General features: G+C 49.4%; 1 protein-coding gene across 3 annotated transcripts in view; it reads right to left on the bottom strand.

The window, feature by feature from the left end:
• Positions 1-1,387: 1,387 nt before the first annotated feature.
• Rims3 (regulating synaptic membrane exocytosis 3) overlaps positions 1,388-22,179 on the bottom strand; it is a 39,459-nt gene continuing 18,667 nt past the window's right edge. For all 3 annotated transcript variants that reach the window (XM_020171690.2, XM_074080466.1, XM_074080467.1), the window contains 6 exons: positions 19,401-19,648; positions 14,609-14,750; positions 11,496-11,608; positions 9,669-9,770; positions 9,216-9,355; positions 1,388-7,405 (listed from right to left, as the gene is read on the bottom strand). In XM_020171690.2, coding sequence (XP_020027279.1) covers positions 7,193-7,405; positions 9,216-9,355; positions 9,669-9,770; positions 11,496-11,608; positions 14,609-14,750; positions 19,401-19,617 — 927 coding nt within the window. In that variant the 5' untranslated portion in view covers positions 19,618-19,648 and the 3' untranslated portion in view covers positions 1,388-7,192. The remainder of the gene's footprint in view (positions 7,406-9,215; positions 9,356-9,668; positions 9,771-11,495; positions 11,609-14,608; positions 14,751-19,400; positions 19,649-22,179) is intronic.

Here is a 22,179-nt window from a genome sequence, read left to right as displayed (position 1 = left end):
ATTAGACTGGGTCTACGTAATTATCCCAGATAATTCAAGATTATGACCTCTGTGGCAAAGCCCTTAATTACATCTGCAAGTTCCCTTTTGCCATGTAAATTAGCAATTCCCAGGTTTGGCCATTAGAATGTGGGCATCTTTGGGGGACTGTTATTTTGCTTACCACATCACCACCACAATGAACATCACTGGACACATCTCTTTGATGGATTTATATACCAATTTACTGGTCATGGCATCTGCATGTCATTAGACCAGATTAGTGGGTGACAATGGCTGCACTAATTACATCTTCACTTGTGGGATCTGGGTTAGGCATCACCGTCTCCCTACCATCACTTGGCATTATTAAGCTTTCTCATTTTTGCCAGTCTATCACAGGGACAAAGTGAGCCTCATCACTATGTTCCAGCCACACAGGACAGAGAAACATCATCTTAATCCACAATGACCCTATGAGGAATGTATTGTGTTCCCTCTGTCTGAAGAGCATCTTTCAGTTTCTTTCTCTGGATCTGTTTTTCTTGTCTATCCTTTTGTCCTTTGAGAGAGAAGTAAGAGTCAGAATCCTGGGGAATACCAAAGTTCATATATAGGTTTCATGAGACTTCCTTCAAGGCACATACAGGGCTATTGCAAACCCAAGGGCCAGAGCCAAGCAGTTGAGATCACCCTGGGCAGGGGTGTTCTTGGGATGGAGGATGCCAGCCTTTCCTCTGGCAAGCATATGCTATGATAATGCTACATTTCTCTCATCCATCTTCTTGCACCCCCAATCCCAACCATAGGGGACAATGGTTCTGCCCAGAAGTGACTAAATGCTAACATACATTTCTTCCTCTCTATGAGACAGGGAGGGCAAGCAGTGCTCCAGGGGTCAATGATCATAGTTCATAGCACTAGAAGGTCAAGTGCTGTGTTTACTGCTTGAATCAGATGTGGCTGCAGTTAGGAAGACTGATCCAGCCACGCGCCTGAGCAGAGTCTTGGCTCCATCTTATTTTCCCCTCTATTTGGGCATCCCTGTGGAGTCTGTGGGGACAGGTTTTGAGGGCCAGTAAACAGGAACCCCAGGTGACAGCTGGGAAGCTGCCTGGATGAGTCTTATTCCATGGCCCAAGAACATTGCTGTGGCAACAGAGCTCCAGAGATGGAGTGAAGGCCCAGGTCGGATCAGAGATGTGCTGTTCTCTCCTGTCTCTGAGCAAGGCATCATCCTCTTTCTCTTTTTTGGTGGTACTAGGGTTTGAACTCAGGGCCTCACACTTGCTAGGCAGGCGCTCTACCACTTGAGCCACTCTGCCAGCCCCCTTCTCTATTTAGTCACTTGGAACCCTGTTTTCTTTCTTCTAGAAATTAAGAACTATCTTCAAAAAGCAACATGAGACCAATTTCAAACGGACTTTAATCTTTTTTTTTTTTGCTGCCCAAATACTGTACATGCAGAAGCCATGTGAAGAATTATCTCCTCAAGGGAATTGGCAAGAACATCGTATGAAACAGCTGGCAGTCCCTCCCAGCTGTCCACCTGCCACCCAGGAACCACAGATTGGAAAGATGCTGCACATAGAAAATGTGTAGAGCACAGATATAAAAGGCTAATTGCTTCTTATCTAAACAGTGTGCTTGTCAGTCCCTAACAGAACTCTCTCTCTCTCTGTTTGTGTGTCTGTCTGTCTGTCTGTCTCTCTCTCTTTCTTTGCAGGATGCATTTGGAAATGTGAAAAAAGGGTTCCTGCCTTCTGTGAGTTTACATGCTACAGGAGTTGACAGAACTCTCAGGCCCACTTTCCCTAAGGAAACAGCCACTCTGCTTTCTGTGATCTGGTAAAATATGTTTTGGAGGGAGGAGTGGTTTTAAAAAGCAAAATACTTGGAAGGGAACTATGTTCCCTCTCTCCTCCCATCAGAGAGCATTTCCTTTAGAATTCTCAAACTTCAACTTGTCCCACTGCTGCCTGTGAGAAGCAGAAGTGAGGAATGACCCAGCCTCAACTGCTGGTGGTAACATGGACCTACTCAGGATGCAGCTGAGGCTGTGACATCACATCAGCACCTTGAAAACTGTCCTCTGTAGACAACCCCTAATTACTTCTCATCGTGATACAAATGTAAATGAGAGAGAGCAAACCATGAAGAGGTGAGAGCAAAGTCTGTTAGGATTCCCAGAGTTCAGCAGCATCTGAGCATGGACCAGATGAGGGTTTGCACCCAGCTTGGGCACCAGGGGCTGAATGAAGCCAGCCCATGGAACCAGACACCAGGCTTGCAACCCTCAGCAGCTCCCAATCGAAGACTTGTGAAACTGGTGGGAACCACGGAGCCACCAGCTAATGAAGCAGCTAATGCTCTGACTGTGCAGATGAGGAAGCTGAGGCCCAGAAAAGTGAGGAGTCTGACACAAGGTCACAATTTCTGGCAAAATAGTACAGAACAGCCATCCCTGTCCTGGTCATTGGCTAACAGGCCAGATATTCAGTTGTCCCTGGAATTCCCAGGACCCGTTTCTGTTAGCCAAGTGGTCTAGAACCCAGTCCCAGGGACCATTCCTAGCATCAGTGTAAACCCCTGGGAGGCCCAAGACTCTGTCCTTACTGTTTCCAGCCAGAGCCCTGGAAGGCTCCTCCAAAGCAGTGACACTCATGTTTTTCAACAAGCACCTGCCAGGCTAGGCCCTGGGAGGATGCAAGTTCCTCGCACTACTGTGGCTTCTCTCACAGGCACAGCTGTGCTGGGCCCGCAGAAGCCCAAGCTCAGGGTTGGGGGGAGGGGAAGTTGCTTTGCTACATGGAAAGATTAAGCCCTTTGTCAGAGAACAAGGTCCCACCTTTGGGCATGCCAACATCTGAGCTGCATCTGTGCAGCTCCACCAGCAGAGTTGGTGCTCAAGGAGGCCAAGTCGCTCTCTTTGGCATCACTGACATTGCTGAGATGCTCAGGCACTCTTTCAAAATAACCCTTTCCCAGCCAGATCAGGCCAATCTAGACAGCATCAGGCCACATCTGATGGTAAGGGGCTCCCCTGCTCTTCCCTAGTGATTGTTTTGTTTCACCCCAGTCTCTCCTGACCTGGGTGAGAAGCAGACTGGAGGGAAAAGGCAGGGGACAAGTCTACATTTCTATCTCCTCTCTGATCATCCAGTGAAAGACAATCCAGCAGAGGGAGCAGCATTCTGAAGAACCTCTGTACACATCAGGACATTGGAGAAGACAACTGAGGAGAGGAAGAGAAAGGTAGGAGGAGGCAGGGATGCAGGCCTTTTCTTTTCCACCTCCCTGCAGCCACAGCAGAAATGCCGCCAGACAACCTTTTGGCCCTGAATGAAGTGCCATGTCTCCCCACCCAGGTGGAGAGCAGCTCATCCACAACATCAGGCAAAGGCAGCAGTTTCTTGCACAGAGTTTGCACAGTGCTGGAAGCAATCAGAGAAACACAGAAGAGCAGACTTACTAAGACCCTACTGCTTTCTGGGCTGAGGGCAATGGGAAACATGAGGTATTGGGCAGTGGAGCTCGGCATCTCCTGGGCAGCAGGGTCTGGAGTGAGGCCCTTAGATGTATCAGGGCTCCTGGTAATGCAGTCTAGGATTGTGCTACATTTCATTTCCAAAGAAGTGCTCTTGGAAGGCTCTATTGTCTTTAAAAATGGAGGCTTCTGCTCTCCTCAAGGCTGGCAGTAAAGAAGAGCCCAGGCATGCTTTCCTGGTAGGAGTCAAGACCCTGGCAGAGCTGGCTTGACCTTAGCACTCCAACCGGCAGTGATTCCACATGTGAGGTGTGATCCAGGTGCCCTCTCTCTGGAACTCTACTAGGTTCTGCCTCTGCCCCATAAAATGCTGGGATTGCCTGGGACCTGCTGGATCCCAGAACCTCCTAAATGCGCCTTTCCTACAAGATCTGGGTGGTAGAAGAGACTGGATGGGGAGGACTTTGAGAGCTGGTTCTTCCCTGAAGGATCAAATACCTCCTGTCAAACCAAGACTTGGCCCATTTACTGGGGCCTACTTCATGGCAAAGGACCATTGCAGACTTCCCTGGAGGGAAGGAGTCTATGAATAAAGTGGAACAGACTGAGCAGAGCAGAAATATGAAGACAGATGCTCTGAGTCATCTATCACAGCCTGCCCACAGCCCAGCATTACTGCAGGGCCACTCCTGTCCTTGCTATGTCCCCAATGAATCTGGCCTGACCAGAGGAGATAAACAACAAAGAACCTTCTCCTGTGACCACTGCCAGGTTTCATTTGGAGTGAGGGGGCATGGGAGTTGGCCTTGCAGTGGGGAGAACTCAGAAGGATCTTGGTCCTTCCTTCTCCACCACTCCCTCCTCAAAGATCTCTCCCAGCCCAGAGAAGGCCTGGAGTCACACTTGTGTACCCTCTCCATAGGACAGGCTAGCTCCAGAGTGGCTTCTCTGGCAAACCTTACATCCAGGATGCTGAAAAACAAATCCTTACATCCAGCCATTTTCCATCACCCATACACAGCCTCATACCACCTTGCCCTCTTTGGGAAAAATCCAGGTGGGGATTAGCAACTTATTTGGTGTGAAGGTTAAAAAAAATAATTTCCCCAAGGTTGATTTTGAGGATTCACATTCCATCAGAAAGGTGGAACTGTGGAATGGCCCCACTCCCGGGCAGTTTTGGCAGCCTGGGATGGTAGGCAGGTCAGCCCAAGTTCCCAGCACAGCAGGCCCCTCTTCTGGCTGGAACTTCCCCGTACTGACTTCCTCCAGAGGCAAGGGCACCAAGGTCTAGAGCTGCCCAAGGGACAGCCTCTCTGCTGGCAGTTCCCACCTTCTCCCTGTGCCTCCCTGGACCCCTAGAAGCTGCACAGTGTTGACAGCCCCATTTCCTGGGAGTGACTCAGGGCCACATCAGAAAATGTCTATGTTCTCCATGGGTCACTCCCCCTACTCCAAAAGTGGATTTTTACAGTATGCAGAGGGTGACAGCTTTAGAGGTGAATACACCACTAACATGGAATGGAAAGAGCCTTTTGCAAGCCAGGTTCTGTCCTGCCTACCCCTTCCCCAACTAGGGTCAAAGAGTACAGAGCCCTCTGCCCCATTTTTAGGAACATGGGAGATGAATGTGTTCCTTCGTCCAAGTGGGACTTAAGAGAGAACTTCTGCCTTAAAAGGAAACTGAGCCTAGCTACTCCTCACCCTCCTCTGTGCAATCAATGGAGCTCTTCTCTGAAAATGCCAGGATGGAGGCTCAGGCCAGAGACAGGTGCCAACTTTGTTTCCCTCCTGCCCTTACATTTTGCCAGGGGCAGGACCTGTGGGGTCCTGGCTTCTTCCCCTCATTTCCTTGGAAGGCTACAGGACTCTGGCTGCAGACCAGGGAGGATCCCTGCCAGACGAGGAGGCCCCTTGGACTGAGATGGCCTTATGCACCCCTTCCCCTTCCCACTTTGGTACAAATGGAATCCATGCACTTTGGCAGAGACCTGCCCACTGCTCTCTCAGTAGCTGTCCCTGAACAGGGCTAGAGGAATGTCAGCACTTGGGGACCAGCTGCGGAAGAGGCAGAAACAAAACTTTTCCTCATACTCTTCTGCCACTTCCTTCTATCAGACATGGACCCAGGTCTGTTCTGCCCACCTCCCAGGCAGCCTTGCCTTTCACTCTAGAGTTGAGGAAGAAGAGGAACAGATATGGCATTCCTGAGCCAGACTTTAGGATTCCCCACAGCCACCTCAGGGTTCAGTTCAGGCACTGGTCCCCACAACAGAGTCTGTAGTCAAATTGAGTCAGAGTCTGAGTGACTGGGTAACATCCCAATCAGACAAAGGTGGGCAATAAAGCAGAGGCAGCTGGGGCGCCCCCGAGAAGGCCACTTCCCAGAGGGCAGCAGGAGCCGCGAGGTGGTGGGGAGGTTGACAGGGTGAGTATTGCTTGTACAGAGCTGGTGACTGTGGCAGACTAGAGTCCAGAACCAGGCTGCTCATGGAACCAGGAAGCTGGAGCCCGAATGTGTCTGAACTCCAGACAGGGATCCATGTCTGGAAATGAGCAAAAACCAAAAAAAAAAAAAAAAAAAGCCCCAAAAACACCAATACCCCAAAGCCCCAAGTGAACAGCTTCATGCAGCTAACCCCCAAAGGTCAGATGAGATTCTCAGTGGTGGCTCAGAATAAGTCAGCCTCATCCCTCTTTGCTTTAGCAAAAAGCCCTATGCTTGCCATCTCTGCCAAGCCATGCCCCTCCAGGGAAGAGCCCAGAGGGGGACCCTCTACTTTGGCAGATGACATCCCCTCTGAGGCCAACCTCCTGGGCCCATAGGAGAGCTCCTTTGGCATGTTGGAGGACAAGACGCTGGCAGAAGAAAGGAGGTGGTGAACAATTGCCAGGGAGGCACCTGGCACTTTCTAGAGGGCATCTGGTCAGCATCCCTGGGAACTACAACCTCCTTGTGCTTGCTTGTAGGAAGGAGGTGGTTCTAGCCCTAGGGAGAAAACAATCTTGAAGATTTCCACTCCCTAGGCATCCTCTGCTCCCCTGGGGCCCTGGTCAGGGCACTGGATGAACATGCCACATGCTACAAGGGGCATTTGGTGGGGAGGACCACCAGAGTGGCTTGGACAAGGAGGAAAGTTGGAGATTCCCAGAGGTGCCCAGGTGTGGCCAGCTGCAGTGGATGCTACATTCCTCAAAAAACAGCAGCAATGCTGGGGGAGGCAAAAAGTGGAACAAAAGACAAGACAGAAAACCAAGCAGAGACCACTGAGAGGAGGCACAGGCAAAGATATTCAGGCTCTGCCTAAAGCAGGGGACCAGGCAAGATTGACCAGTGACCATATCCCCCACTTCCACACCTGGAGACTCCTCAAGGTGAGTTATGTCACACAACACTCCTTTGGGTTTCTTTTCAACGAGATACAGAGACATGGATTTCAGTCCATGTGGTCACCAGAACTGACTATACTCAGACAAATGAGCAGACACAATGTGGTCATACACACGGACACATACACACACACATACGCATACACACATATATATGCACACATACACACGTACTACAGTCTCCACTGCTAGCTGGGACAAGCCCAGTAGCCAACAGGCATGCAACAGGGCAAGGGATCCAGAAAGACACAGAGACTATGTACAGGGGGGAAGGTGAGGCCAGCAGGCTCCCTTCTCACACCACCCTGGCCTCTCGTCCTGTCCTGAGCAAGGTCTTTAGGAGCATGAGGGGCTGGTGGCACTCTCCAGGGAGGACTGGGACAGGCGCCTGGTAAGGGATCCGAGTGTAGAGTCGGCCACAGAAGAAGTGGGGAAGAGTTTGTACCAGCCGGTGACCGCAGCACTCAGGTCCAGCTCATCCAGCATGATCTGGGCCATGCCCATGAAGCACTTGTGGTCCATGCGGCCATAGTCTCCCCACACAATCACCTGCCAACAGGGGAGGAAGAGGGAGAAGCTGTGCTGCCCCCTGAAGCTCTAGGACTGAGCAGTAGCCCAGGAAACTACAAGCTTCACTAGGGCACAGATACTAGCACTCAGACTGGGGCAACGACTTTTTGAGCAATTAAGACATGCCAGAATTGATCCTATGGACTTTACATGCATTATTTTGATTGTTATAACCGGCCATGTGGTAGGAGTGCTGTGTATTTCTACTCAGAGGAAGCTGCAGGTCAGAACTAATTACCCCAAAGATACACAGTAGTTTGTCATAGAGCTGAGGTTAAAGCCGGGTGTGTCTAATTCCAGGGCCTTCCAGCATTCTGGTGGATAGCTCTCCCCAGGAAGGAGAAGACTGGAAGTCCAGGGCCTGGGACTTGGCTGTAGCTCTGCTCTTGCTCACTGTGGGTCTTGCCTGAGCCCCTGGCCCTTACTGAGCCTCAGTATTTCCATCTCCAACTCTGGGAAAGGGGACTAGATTAGCTTGGTGATTTTCAAACTTGTGTTTTAAAACCACCCAGTATGAGCCCCTTACCCCAGAACCCTAGGGTTCTGTAGTTCTTTGGTTTGCAACTCCAGAGGCCCTTGTGACAGAACCATCTCAACCCAGAGGAACAGCCTACTATGATTTGGATAAATGTTCCCCAAAGTTCCCTTCATTAAAGGAATAGTACCCAGCTGATGCTATGGAGAGGTGGTGAATCTTTAAGAGGTGGCAGCTAGTGGGAGTGCCTTTGAAGGCGACTGTGAACATGAGACTCTCTTGTTTCCCATCTGCCACGAGATGAATAGCTTCCTCCACTGCACCTTTCTGCCATGATGTGCTGCCTCCCCATGGGCCCAGAAACAACACAGCCAAGTGACGGAGTAAAACCTCCAAAATGGAGCCAAAATAAACCTTTCCTCTTTCTAAGCTGATGATCTCAGGTGTTTTGTTACAAATGGAAAGCTGACTAACACACAACCCAAACCAGAAGTCAGACAGGTCTGACTCTAGCCTCCTCTCTGCCACCTGTGTGGCCTCAGACAGGGCCAACAGCCACCACCATGGTTAATACTTGGTGAGTAGCTGCCTGTGCACCAGGCACTATGTTAGGGCCCTCTTTGTGCAATGTCTCCTTTAATCACAACATACCACCCATAGCTAGTGAGTGTTAAGCCTAAATTTGAACCCAGGACCAAATCCATGGACAGATTCACCATTGTGCCATATGCCCACATGAGCTTGGGTTCTTCATCTATGGGAGAGCAACAGTGAGCCCTTCCTTAAAAGACTATTGTAAAGGACCAACTAGACAAAGTATGCAAAAGGGTTCTGTCACTCTCAAGTAGGTGGACTTGGGTGCTACTCTGCTGGTCACTTGCTGAAACCCCAAGCAAGTCACTTCATCTTTCTGAGATCCTAGCTCCTGATTTGCAAAATTGGGACATGTATACCTACTTCACAGGATGGCCTGGAGGATGACAACAGATTACTCTGGAGAGCACCTAACCCAAAGGCTGGCTCCTACTGGAGGTGAGGCACAATAAACAATAGCACCAGGTAGGAGGAGGAGCCATCCAGCAAACAATCCTGCTTTTCCCTACTAGCTGGGCAGCCTGGGGAGCAACCTTGCTGTCCTTTGAACCTTGGTTTCCTTATGAATCAACTGGGAGCAAGAATACCTCACTGGGTTGTGAAAATAAATGGTAATGCAAATTAATGTACCTGGTACAGTGCTTGCCATAGGATGAAGCACAAATTATGCCTCCCAGTCTTTGAGAGTTTGCCCTAATCCATTCACTCTGTGACACTCACCTGTAGCACCTTGCCCTGGGGCCCCTCATCAAAGAGCAGAGCCTGCTGGTACAGGGGATCACAGGTCTTCTTGGCCACCTTGGTCTTCTTCTTGGCCAAGCAGGCCCCATTCTCAAGCAGGTAAGCCTTGATATAGGTAGCTGAGGGACAAGGAAAAGTATGATGGGACAGTCTAGGAGAGACAGCCATGGTCTGCCCCATCTCCAACCACCAGGATCATCAGATGTGAGCAAGCTGAGTAGAATGGGATGATGAGTGCACGGCTGGCAGAAAAGGCTGATTGATGCAAACACTAACCCCTCTCCTTGCTCACTGGCCTTCCAGTTTTACTGTCAAGAATACTGATTTAGGCCAATGGGGAGCAGAGGGTTTGCTAGACCCAGAGCTCAGCTATACACCCCTCCTTGTCAGGGCCTCATTTTCCAGATCCCTCTTCCAGCTGCTCAGCCTTACCTGGAAGGGATTTGGAGCCTGGTTTGGGGGTCAGCCCCCGAGCTTCAATCACTTCCACCTCCAGCTGGCCACTGCGGTCCATGATGGCAATGTGCACATCTCCTGCAAGGGAGAAGAGGGAAAGTCCAGGCAGAGCTGCATGCTGGAGAAAATGCCAGTGTGCAGAGGATGCTGCAACATTCCCCAAAAGAAACACAGTGGAGCAAGCTGCATCTGTCAGAACTGCTCTCAGGGACTTTTAAAGCAACTGGTTGTGTGCTCTGGCTTTTCCTCATCTGCCGCTGCATGGCAGCCCTGAACCACTCCCTGTGATATATGTCAAATACTGAGAAAGTTCACTATGAAGTGATGCTAAGCTAAGAGCCTGTCTAGGACATGAGGCACCAGGGGAAGAGAAGGTCTTGGGAATTCATTTCCTCCACATCTCACTACAGTGTCCCTAACCAAGAGCCTATGCAAGCCTGTCTTTTCCAGTTTGGGACACAAGGGAGCACCACTCACAAATGTTCTAGACTGTGATGGTGCATCAGCCTTGCGGAAGTGGCTGGCTCTTCTCACTGTTTCCCAATTTATGGCCAAGTAGCAGGGGTAGGGAGGGGGTCCCAAAAAGCCTGAAAGCAAATGCTAGGTATTAGGAAAATCCAACCCCAGAGCCAGAAGAAAGCTGACCTCATTCTAGGGTTCCTGAGGACCTCTCTTCCAGAATGGGCTCCTGTGTGGGCCCTTCCCAGGAAGACAACATAGTGCTGTGGAAAGAGTCCTGGCCTGGAATGCAACCCCAGCTTCACTGTCTGCACTTGCCTTTCCTCTTCTGCTTTGAAGGTCAGAGGTCAAGCACTGTCTGGATGGGGGCCGAGCATGGCCATCTCAGCATGGCCATTTGAGCATAGCCATTGGAGCAGACAATGCTCAGGTCAGACTGATGGGGAAGGAAGTAGAAGTGAGGAAGCACCCCTGGGGAAGCCAGCCTGGAGGGAAGCCGCTTAAAGTTAACATTGCCAATACCTAAAAGGTTGGGGGGAGGAGTCAGCCTGAGAACTCATGGAATGAGCCAGACTGCAACTAAAAGGACCAAGTGTACGCTTCAGGAAGACCTTCCTGTGCTGTGGAAAGGATCAGGAATGAGAAAATTACTAAGATTCTGAGGTGCCAGGCACTGTTAGGAACAGGTGGCATCAGCCATAGTTCCTAAGGAATACATTAAAACAACTTCTGCTTCTCCCTACTAGCTGTGCAGCCTGGGGAGCAATCTTGCTGTCCTTTGAACCTTGGTTTCCTTATGAATCAACTGGGAGCAAGAATACCTCACTGGGTTGTGAAAATAAATGGTAATGCAAATTAATGTACCTGGTACAGTGCTTGCCATAGGATGAAGCACAAGTTGTGCCTTCCAGTCTTTGAGAGTTTGCCCTGATCCATTGGCTCTGTGACAATCACCTGTAGCACTAACAGGAGCAACTAACAGGAGCTCAAATATATTGGTGCTAGATTGTACAACTGAAGTATGTATTATTGTTCCCAGCTTACAGATGAGGCAACCGAGGCTCAAGAAAGGAAGTGACTTACTTCTCCAGGGTCATACAGAGAATTAATGAATCAAGTTCAGTCAATGCTGTGAGTATATTTGTTTACACAGCAGGTAGTAAGTAAGTGGGCAGTGAAGTGAGAGGGGCAGGTGCTTGCTCTGCTAACTCCTCCTCACTGGCACAAAAAAACACAGAAGGGCTCCTTTTGCTGTCTGCACCTTGTTGCACAAGGCCCCACTGAGCTCACCATTCCTACCACAGCCACCATCACCAAACTCGCCCTGCCCTCAGCAAGACTCACCCATGGGAGGTGTGGCCAGTGTCTGTCGCCCCACAATCTGGGCAGGTCCAAGCCCATCCAAGAAATCACTGAACTGGCTTTCAGCTCCCAGCCGGGTGGTAGGGAAGATGAACCTGCAGGAGAAGGCAGAGGAGCACGTGACGGAGGGGTGGGGTGTAGTGGCTGTGTCCCTGGGCACTGGGCCCTCCCTCTGTGCCTCAGTTTCTCTTCTACAGTGCAAATGCACTACACTGAGTGGGGACAAACCACTCTTTATCTTTGCATATTGAAGAAAAATATTTTTATGTCACTATAGAGGCTAATAAAAAAAATCTCATACTGATGGTACTTTATCCTCAAGCCCCGGGATTTCTGAGGTAACCCTGAAAAGACAGGGCTCCTTGGACACCTGTGTCCTCACCAGAGGATGTCAATACCAAGAACTAGAGACATTGGTTAGACACTTTAATGCCTGGAGCTAGTTCCAAGAACTGAGGCTTGACTTGACCATAAATTTAAAATCCAAGTCAATAGGGTGAGGTAGTGCCCAAAAAAGCAACAGAGATCAAAATAACACAATTACAAGGTTGAGATGAATGGCAAGTGATGTGGTCGATGGTCCACAGCTGTGGGAAACCTGGAAATAGTAACAAGAAAAACTGACAGTGATTGAGAGCCAGCCAGGTGCATTATATCATTTAATGCTTGTAACCACTCTGTAGTAGGAACTGTCATCCAGTTTCACAGACGAGAAAACAGAGGCTCTGAGAGGTACGAGACTTGCCTTGCTTGCAAAACCAAGATGATGCCCAACTCACAGGGTTATGGTGCAGATTGGGATGGGGGTGTGCAGGAAAAGTGTCACACAAACAATAGACAGTGAAAGGTAGTTATTGTAGCTGCTATTGTCATTGTCAAGAGGGAAGTGCTGCTTTTTCATGTCCTTAAGATTTTGGGCATGGCCATTAGGGAAAGGACAGATGAGAGAGGTTTGGCTCAGGCCTGCTCGAGGGCCACAAGGGGCCAAAGTACTAAGATCTCCTGGCTAGAGGGGTGAAAGGCAGATCAGGAAAAGATCCTCTGTTGGACAGTTTGGCCTGGAGACCCCACTGACCAATGACAGGGAGGGAGAGTTTGGTCTCTCCTCCACTAGGCTCAGCTTCCACCCCCAAGGAGGGACTTCCAGGCAGCCATTTTTCTTGACCATGATCACTTACTATCACATTCTTATACCAATGGGATCAGAGAAGGCTAAATAAAGAAATGGACTCTCACAGAACACTGGGAGCTTCATGAGAGGGTGTGGAGATGAGAGGGAATAAAATCATAGAGTCAAATGACTTTTGTGAAAATGCTCACTCCACCACCATGTAATAGCTGTGACTGTGGATAAAGTGCCTCAGTTTCCTCACTTGTAGATAGAGATAATGCTAGTACCCGCATCCTTCAGGATGGTTGCAAGTGTTAAAGGATCACTGTTAGGCCTGGTGGAGTCACTCAGGTGGTAGATGGTAGAGCTCCTACCTACCTCAGGGCATGAGGCCCTGAGTTCAAACCCAGTACCACCACCAAAAAAACCCCAAATCACTGTTAGTATTCCTGGGCTGATCAGAGAATCACATCAGTGCTCTGAGATGTCTGGTGATGCTCTGAACAAGATAAGATGTGTTAAGTGCTAGTGGCTCCTCACATTCATGGAAGAAGGTACAGTTGGCCTCTGTATCCTTGGGTTCCCAACCCATGGATTCAACCAACTACAGATGGAAAATATGAAGGAAAAAATGTGTGTCTGTGATGAACATACATGTATGTTTTTCTTATCCTTAGTTCATAAATAATACAGTCTATTCTGGGCATGGTGGTAAACACCTGAAATCTGAGTACTTGGGAAGCTGGGACAAGAGGATTGAGAGTTCGAGGCCAGTCTGGGCTACACAATGAGACCCTGTTACCTGCCCCTCCAAAAAAAATATAGTCTAACATCTGGGTGCCCGTGGGTCACACCTGTAATCCTAGCTACCTGGGAGGCTGAGACCTTGAGGATCAAGGTTTGAGGACAGCCTGGGCAAATAGTTCTCAAGACCCCATTTCCAAATAACCAGAGCAAAAAGAACTGGAGGTGTGGCTCAGGTGGTAGAGCACCCACTTTGCAAGTGTGAAGTCCTCAATTTTCAAACCCCCAGTTCAACCATTTAAAAAATATAGTCTAACAACTATTTCTATTGCATTTATATTTTATTGGGTATTATTAAGTAACCGAGAGATGATTTGTAGTATACACAGAAATATGTGTGGTTATATGCAAATACTACAACACTTATATAAGGAGCTTGAACATCTGTGGATTTTGTATCTGTAGGGGGTCCTAGAACCAACACCCAGGAATATTGAAGGTTCACTGTATAGTAGTGAGAGACATGATCACTGAATATTAAATAATGGAGCCACAGGCGTATCAGACTGGACACTGCAGGGTCTTGATGAAACAGAAAATCTTAGCCAGAAACTAGTTTACAGATTTAGAGCAGATCTGGGGGAATATTCAGCCCAGTGGCTTTCAAACATCTTGCTGCAAGCCCCATCTAAGAAAAGGATTAAACATCATGACCTATGTATATCTATACATGAAAAACTGAAATGAAAGTTTATAAGGTAACTCATCCTTGTGACACAGGATACCCCAGAGTTTTCTATTTCTTTTTCTAATGCTGGTTTTAATATACTACGGCAATTTTACTTCCTGCCTATGAGTCACCACCAACAGTTTGAAAAACACGGATCTGGTCCAACCTCCTTCCCTAAGCTACAAACAGGCTCCTTGTGAAAACTCCACTCATTTGAGGCATGACAATGGTTTTCGACTTACAAAGTATTTTCCTTTCCACCCTCCTCCTCTGCAGCAGGGCGGTAAGTAGGTGGTGGGAGGTGGGAAGCAAGGGTTCCTTCCTAAAATAAACAGAAGGAATAAAGTACTCGTGGGCCTCTGGGATATTCCAGTGGGAGCAATGGGAAAACCTAGGGCTCAGGCATGAAACGTCTAGAGGAGGGTAAAGGGAGGCAGAGGCTGAAAACCAAATGCGCAGAACTTCCCTCCCTGCCTGAGTGATGGAGGAGGAGGAGGAGGGCACACGCACATGCCGTCCGAGCTGTTGCTGTTGGTGCTCCCATCAGTGGACTCACGGCTGCCCTGGCGCGTGACTCGACTCCGCATCTCCACCGCGATGCCAGTCTCCGTGCTCCGCCGGATGTTGCTGCGCAGCTTCTTGGTGGCCCCTTCTGGCAACCCCAGACCCCAAGAAGAGAGAGGGAACAAGGTCAGCCCGTGGCTGAGGGTTCTCGGAAAATACTGCCAAATTACCCTCTGGGCAGACAGAGTTCTAACTATAGGCAGGACATCTAAGCTGACACCAGTGCTGGTCTGCAGCATGAAGCCTAGCCCGCCCAGGGCAGTGACACACAAAGCAGACTAGAAAGATGGCTGGATACAGAGGTGGAATGGAGCTGGGGAGGTGGGGGGCCACCAGGCAGAGCCCCAGCCGGGCAGCCCTTGGGGCCCTGTCTTTCTTCTCCCAGGCTGCTCTGACATTTATTTCAACCCTTGCTCCAAACTTGTGCTCCTCCTTTCTCTTCTGGAAGGTTTGTCTTTTCTGGGACTCCCAGATTTACTTTCCCTCTTCCAGGTACCCTCAGTAACCTCCATCCCATAACCTGCCTCTCTGATGCCTTCATATAAAAACCCATGAAGCCTTCTCTAGGTGGGTCTTTATATGCAGAGGGATGTGAGTGGTATGCTGGAGAAGCCTTCAGGGAGCAAGACTGTGAGAGGGACTGCCAGCTTGACCTGGATTGACTTTGGCTTTGAGAGAAAGGTCTGCAGAAGAGCCCCAGAGGCAGTGCACTGTTAGCCCACCCCAACCCCCACACCCGTGTCTCTGTACCTCCTATTTAGGGCCCACAGCCCCCTCCTCAGCCTAGCAGGGAACACAGTGTACCAGCCTGCCTGGTTTCCATGGCAACCTTCTTAGCATTGCAGCATGGTCCCTCTAGACTTGCTCTCCTCCTGGGTGGGAGGGGTGGGGGAACAGGGGATAAGTTAGGGATATGCAGGGACTTCCCCTTCTTGCCTGATGGAGGAACTTGATGAGGAGAGAAGTGACTCTCTGATAGGAACTGAGCCATTTGCTGTCACTAGCTAGAGGCCCAAGAAAATTAAGAGTGGAGTTATCTACAAAAGTGGGGAGAGGCCTGGGACAAGGCAGGCACCACAGCCCTGAAAGCAATGTCAATAGGAAAGCCGATTACCTGAGCAATCACCTCTCCTGCCCCCATCCAGTGGTGGTTGGGGAAGAAATGTTCAAGACCCCAGCCTGGGAAAAGGAAGACTTTATTCCTTCTGCTTTGTCCTACTTATCTTTCAGGAAGTCCCCACTAGAGGAGGGAAGGCTGAGAGGACTAGCATCACAGTGGATGAGATATTGGTAGAGTGGAGGTGATAAGAACAGAGGAATATCTTCTCTAAAATCAGTTCAACTGAGGAATAGCTAGCCTACTCAGGAATCAAGGAGATCATCGATCTGTCTATCTGTCTGTCTCTCTCTCTCTCACACACACTCACATGGTCACTTTAGCTCACACTAAGGTGTATAAAGCACATAAAGTGCGTATGCCCTGTCTGTGTATTCCTTTCACACAGACAGGCATAAGCAGATACATACAAGTGCTGACGTCACATACATGAATGTAAAAATCTCACGTACAAGATGTGTTACGTTTATACAAAGACACACAATCACGAACGGGCCCACCAGATCTTAGTCATGTGTAAACAATGTCCTGTCAAATAGTCAGGTCACATACATGTAATCTTCACACCAAAATACTTCACATTGAACTCATCTGGTCAAACACACAATGAGGCAAACACACACATGGTGTATGACCCACCACACAAGAGGGCTGGGTAAAATGGTGGGTGCAGGAGAACTCTCCCTGTCCCTGGCTCTTGACACCTCCCCTCTAACCCAGTTAGAAGACAGATGGCTGTGGGGGCTGCAAGTCACCCTCCCTCCCCCTCACATCCTGAACACACACTCTTTTAGAGTTTGGGGAAGCTTTGACCCATTTGGGAGTGAAATTGACTTCTTAGATAAGACTTGCCCAACCCAATGTGAGTCCCTGAGTGGCAGACTTACAGAATCCTGCAGTATAACCCTTCAGGTACTTCTCCAGCCCCCTCCACCATTTCACAGATGGGGAACCTGATGTCCTTGAGCCAAAAGAGTTAGAACTAGACACCAGTCCCTCAGACTCAGTCTGCTGACATGGTACTTCTCTTCCCCCTCCCAATGCTCCATCTATTTGAAATGTGACTCTGCAAAGATTAAAGTTCCATATCTTCAGGGTAAGGGGAAAGGTCAAGTCTTATAAACTCAGAGACAAAGTCCTCTACTGGCTTCATATCTGTCCAGTTTCAACCCCTGTTGATCCAGGGAAAAACTTTGTATAGCTTCTTTCTAGCAAACCCAGACAAGTTACTTGCAAATAATTTTGTGATCCCTGGAGACAGACTCCAGGAACCATCCCATCTGTCCTATCACATACAAGGAACAGTCACAGCTGGCAGCAACACTTGGACAGTATCCCTGAGCCTCTGACCCAGAAGCCAGAGAGAGCCCAGGAGGGAAGGGGTGCTGACCTTGGTACTGAAAAGACAAGCGCCATCTGCACAGGACTTGGGTTAGCTCAGGATGTTCCAGAATGGATCCAGCCTAGTGCCAGGCCAGAATTCACCTGTGCCCTGGGACTCCAAAGCTCTGACCCCACCCCTCATTGCTCCTGCAATTTAAGAGAATGATAAATCTCATTCTCATGGGAGAGAGCATTTTTAGCTCCATTTTACAGAAAAGGAAACTGAGACCCAGTGAGAAAGTGATTTTCCAAAGGTCCCATGGAGAGTTACAGAAGCAGAATTAGCCTGCTAAAAAGCCAGTAGGGTGAGTTTTTGGCATCCATTCTAGGACAGCACAAGGAATAAACTGCAAGGGAGCAGAGAGTAAGGGAAACTAGAGTGCAATAGTCAGGCTAATCATGATATGGGGCCTGAACTGAGAGAGGCTTTGAAACAAAGAGGGGTGGACAGGACTACAGCCAATGCAGGTTACAGAAAAACTAGGAGGAAGAGGAACCCTGGCAAGGGCAGGCCCAGAACCCAGAAGACAGCATCCAGGAGAGGAATTCCAACTCCACACAGTCCAGTTCTGCAGAGAACCAAACCATCCCATCTGGGGCAACAGGGAGCACTCTTCTGGGATCTTTTATCAGAACAGTGATTCTAGGACCAACACCCATGATGAGATGGGCCTCATATATCCTTGTGGTGCCAGACTCTTACACCAGAATGAGGCTTTAAGCTGGGACCCTGGCATACTCAAGACTTGGGAGAAAAAAATAGGAAATATATAGATGGGAGAGGGGTGTGCCACAGGGAAGGCGCAAAGGTGTGGAGCTGAAGAGCTCACTTCTCTTTTGGCTGTACTGTGACCATGGGCAATAATAACAGCACTGACACTTTGCTGGGTGTGTCCCATGTGCCAGGCACGAGGAAGCTGGGCACCTTTGCAAACACTATCTCATTTAATTCCCAGGACAGCTCTGCAAGGCCTGTATTATTGTCCTTATTCTACAGTCAAGGAGTAGGCTGAGAGAGATGCAACTTGCCGGATCACCCAGCTAGCAAATGACAGGGTATGGACCTGAGGGCCAGCCTGAGGTTGTTCTCCAGGGAAGAGCCTTTTCCCCAGGCTCTGGATGCCTCATTGATAAATGAGTACACACTGAATGACCTCGAGGGCCCTTCCTGCTCTGACATTCAGTGATTAGATGATTCACAGGGACCTGCAGTTAGAAGGGCATCTGGGCAATTCCCCTGGCCCTAGGTCCCAGACCTTCAGCCCTGTCCTTACACACCATGGAGACAAGGGATCCAGAAACCCCATCATCATTCATCTCTTCCCCAGGCAAAAGGTCTTCCTGGCGTCTGCTCCCATCCCAGACGTCGAGGCAGACTGCTGCAATGTCTCCCAGTGACTCAGGCCCTGGGCTTGGCCTCAGAACACTGTCTCTCCCAATCACTCTGGGTCTGAAGCTGGATTCCCAAGCTTGGTCTCCCAGAGTCAGACCCCTGGGGTCCAACACCTCCATAACCTCCTATTCTTAATTCCCTAGATCTAACCCTACCCTTTGGTCCTACCCCAGATCTCCCTGTCCCAACCCAAGTCCTGGACCCCCAAATACCCACCTCCATAACTCCTTCATTCCTGCCTACACTGCTCACCCTGAGGCACTAATAACTTCAAGTCCCCTCTCCATGAAGTCCCTCCCTGAGCAGAAACCACATGGCAGTGTGACTGCTGGAAAAGACCATGCAGGTGCTCCTGTGGAGGGCTTTGTAACAATCTATTTTAAGGCCTGGAGAAGGCCCCCCTCCCCAGCCCCAGTGGGAGCTTGATGAACATCCTTCCTGCATCCTCTATGCCCTGCCCCTCCCATCCCCATCCAGCTGCCTATTTGAAGGTTTCTTGGGGAAGTTGTTACTCTGAGCAAAATAAGCAGGAAGAAATTTTAAAACAAAGCCAGCTGGTGTCTGGACCAGTGCCACAAAGTGAGGGGGTCTTGGTGTAGGGCTGGCTCCTCTGTGATGTGGGATTCACATGTGGCTATGTGTGACAAGGTGGAGTCCTCAGAGGATTACTCAATCAGTACATGCACTGGCCCTAGAACAGTGCCTGCCATCTAGGAAGCAGGTAAGTGTGTGGGGTGTGGGGTGCATATCTACCTATTCAGTCCCTAGGGTCTCACAGCAAAACATCCCCGCCCCACACCCCCCATCCTCTTGCCTCACAACCCTCTGGTGCCCACACCCCTTACCAGGCTGAGGGAGCTGCAGTGTGCTCTTGCTCCACTGGGTCAGGCCCACAATGGCCACCATCTTGGCACCCAGGCTGCTGCGCCGCTTCTTGGCTGTGGTGGTCCCAGTCCCACCCCCAGCTTGCTGGGATCCGCCGATTTCACCACTGATGCTGGAGCTCCGCACCACATTCCTGGAGGTCCCAGCTGAGGCTGGACCAGGCTCTCCGTTAAACATGGTCCCCCAGGCGGTAGGGTCTCAGGCAACTCTGAAGGTGGGTGGGAGACAAAAGGATTCCACATGAGACTCAGCAACTCTGGACTCTACTGCAGTCCCACTGCTTCCCAGCCAAGTGACTTTGGGCAAGTCACTTGGCCTCTCTGAGGCTGTAAGGACGAAATGAACAAATCAATCTCAAGGACATACACACAATCTAATTCAATACACAAGACCATTTGGCTTGCCTATTGTGCTGGAGGCCCTGGGGATGGAGCCCATGCCTCAAAACAAAAGCAAACAAACAAACACAAAAAACCCTCACAGGACTATTCTTATTAGCACATGGTGTGAAGAGGGTGGTGAAGACCAAGGCTGTGGAGTCAGATGGCCTGGGCTTGAATTCCAAAGGCCTCTACATACTAGCTAGGTGACCTGTGAGCAGGCACCTTGGGGTTTCAGTGGACATCTCAGGAAAATGAGAAATGAAAGTCCTTACCTCATAGGATTACTGTAAGGATTAAATTAGATACTGCATGTAGGATGTCAAGAACAATGATGAGCCATGGAGAGAATACCCAGTACATGTAGGGATGATTACTCTCATAGCAAATAATAAGAGCAAAGACAAAACAGGCTCCGGTCTGTGCAGACTGTGGAGGGGTGTCCCTATGGGAACAGGCTGGTCCAGAAATGTCTAAAGCAGCAGCAAAATTCACCCTTTGCTGCACTGCTGAGAGGTGGCCACCATCAGCACCTTTCTGTGCACTTAAAAAATAATTGGACTCATACTGTAAATACAATTTTAAATTCTGGCATTTTTCATCTAACAATATATTAGTATTTCCCAGTGTCATTAACACTTTGCATAAATGTTTTAATGCCACCATAATAATCCATAGTATAAAAAAAAAATCCATAGTATAGAGGTAGCATAATTGACTTAAATATTTCAATACAGTTACCTCTTGAATCAAGTCCAAGTTCCTCTCCCCTCCCCTCCCCTCCCCTCCCCTCCCCTCCTCTTTCCTTCCTTCATTTTATCTCCCCCCCCCCCTTAGATAAACACTGAAAAAACATTTTTCTACACTGGTTTTGTCTGCTGATTTCCTTAGAATTGGCTCCTAGAAATTGACTGACTAGATGGGCAGGTGTGAGTACTGCTAGGAGCTTCTCCAACACCCAGCCCCTTCCTGCTGCTTGGCAGAGTAGTGATTTGTTCAGGGCCACCCTGGCCCTTCTTTCAGACATTATTTTAAGGCTATCAGTAAATGGCTTTCTCCTCGGCAACTCTCACTTGTCCAAGAGTGGGCATATGACTATTTGGTATTATTTGTTTACAGGGAAAGTTTTGGATTCCATGCTTACAAGAGAGGTGAGCCTGTCTGTCTCTGTCTCCCTCCTCCCTCCCTCTCTCCTTCCTTGTTTGCCTCTTCTGTTTCTCCCTCTCCCTTTCTCCTTCTGTCCTTCCCTCCTTCCCAAGACCCCCTTCCCCCAGAGGATTCCAGACCCAGGAATCCAGGGTATGTTGCATACCATAGGTGTATACACCTGGAGTCTGCCTTTTTCTGATCTTTCAGTTCTGAGAGACACTCTATTCTCCACTGCTTAAGCCAGTTTGAATCAGAGTTCTATTACATCCAAACACATCCTTCCTGATACTGAGGGCATAATGTTTTTCAACTATATTGCCAAATTCCTTTCCAAAGTATGGAGATATACTCTTCTCATTAGCTGCATTCAACAAACATTTAATTTCCTAAAATTTCAAGGCCAATTCTGAGTGCCAGCTTGGTCCTGCCCTCCCATGGCCTCCAGTCCAGAAGGGGAGACAGACAGTAAATAACTAATTATACCATTAAATATTTAATGGTGGTTACGATAAGTGCTGGGGAAGAGGAGGACAGAGGGCTCTAAGAACCTTCTGGGGGAGGGGACAAGAGGCCTCTGCGGCCTTGTTTTGCACGGGGAGGGCGGGGGTGGAAGGTGTCTCCAGTTGTCAGGCGCTACAACTTGGCTGATGTTGCTCCTCTGCTCAGGCTGAATAGAGGAAGCCACCGCCCCAGCATGCTCTGCACCCAGCATCCTCCTGGCTCTGTCCCAGCCCACAGTTCTCTTCATGGGGCAGCTGCGCACCCCAAACTTCAGGGCACTTTGCGTGACCCTTTGTCCTCGGCCTATCACCCTGAGAGAATCTGACTTTTCTGAAGGACATAAAAAGGGGAAGAGAGATGGGGTCATGAGAAGGCACCACTCTGGTTGGTGAGGAAGACGGTCCCCAAACAGCTGAGAATGGTCACCTGGTTAGTCTCCGGGTCAGCATGACTCCTGCTGGCCTAGAGAATTAAGGCTGACAGAGGGGATGAGTCAAAGCTTTGTTTTGCCTTCTTCATGGCTGTCTGGACTGTTCTCACTCACCCTGTGACGTGTGCAGAGTCCCGGATTGTATTTCTCTATTCCCCATCAACCTTGCAGCTAATGGAAAGTCCCCCTGGACTATGGCCTATGGTGATCTCTTCTCTTAGTTTCCAATTCTGGTGCCAGTTTGCATGGTCTTTTGGTGGAAGATGGGGCAGAGCTTAT

This window comes from Castor canadensis, chromosome 7 (assembly GCF_047511655.1).
Source record: "Castor canadensis chromosome 7, mCasCan1.hap1v2, whole genome shotgun sequence".
Classification (NCBI taxonomy): Eukaryota; Metazoa; Chordata; class Mammalia; order Rodentia; family Castoridae; genus Castor; species Castor canadensis.
Note: the sequence above shows the minus strand (reverse complement) of the source record. Positions and strands in the feature narration are given on the sequence as shown.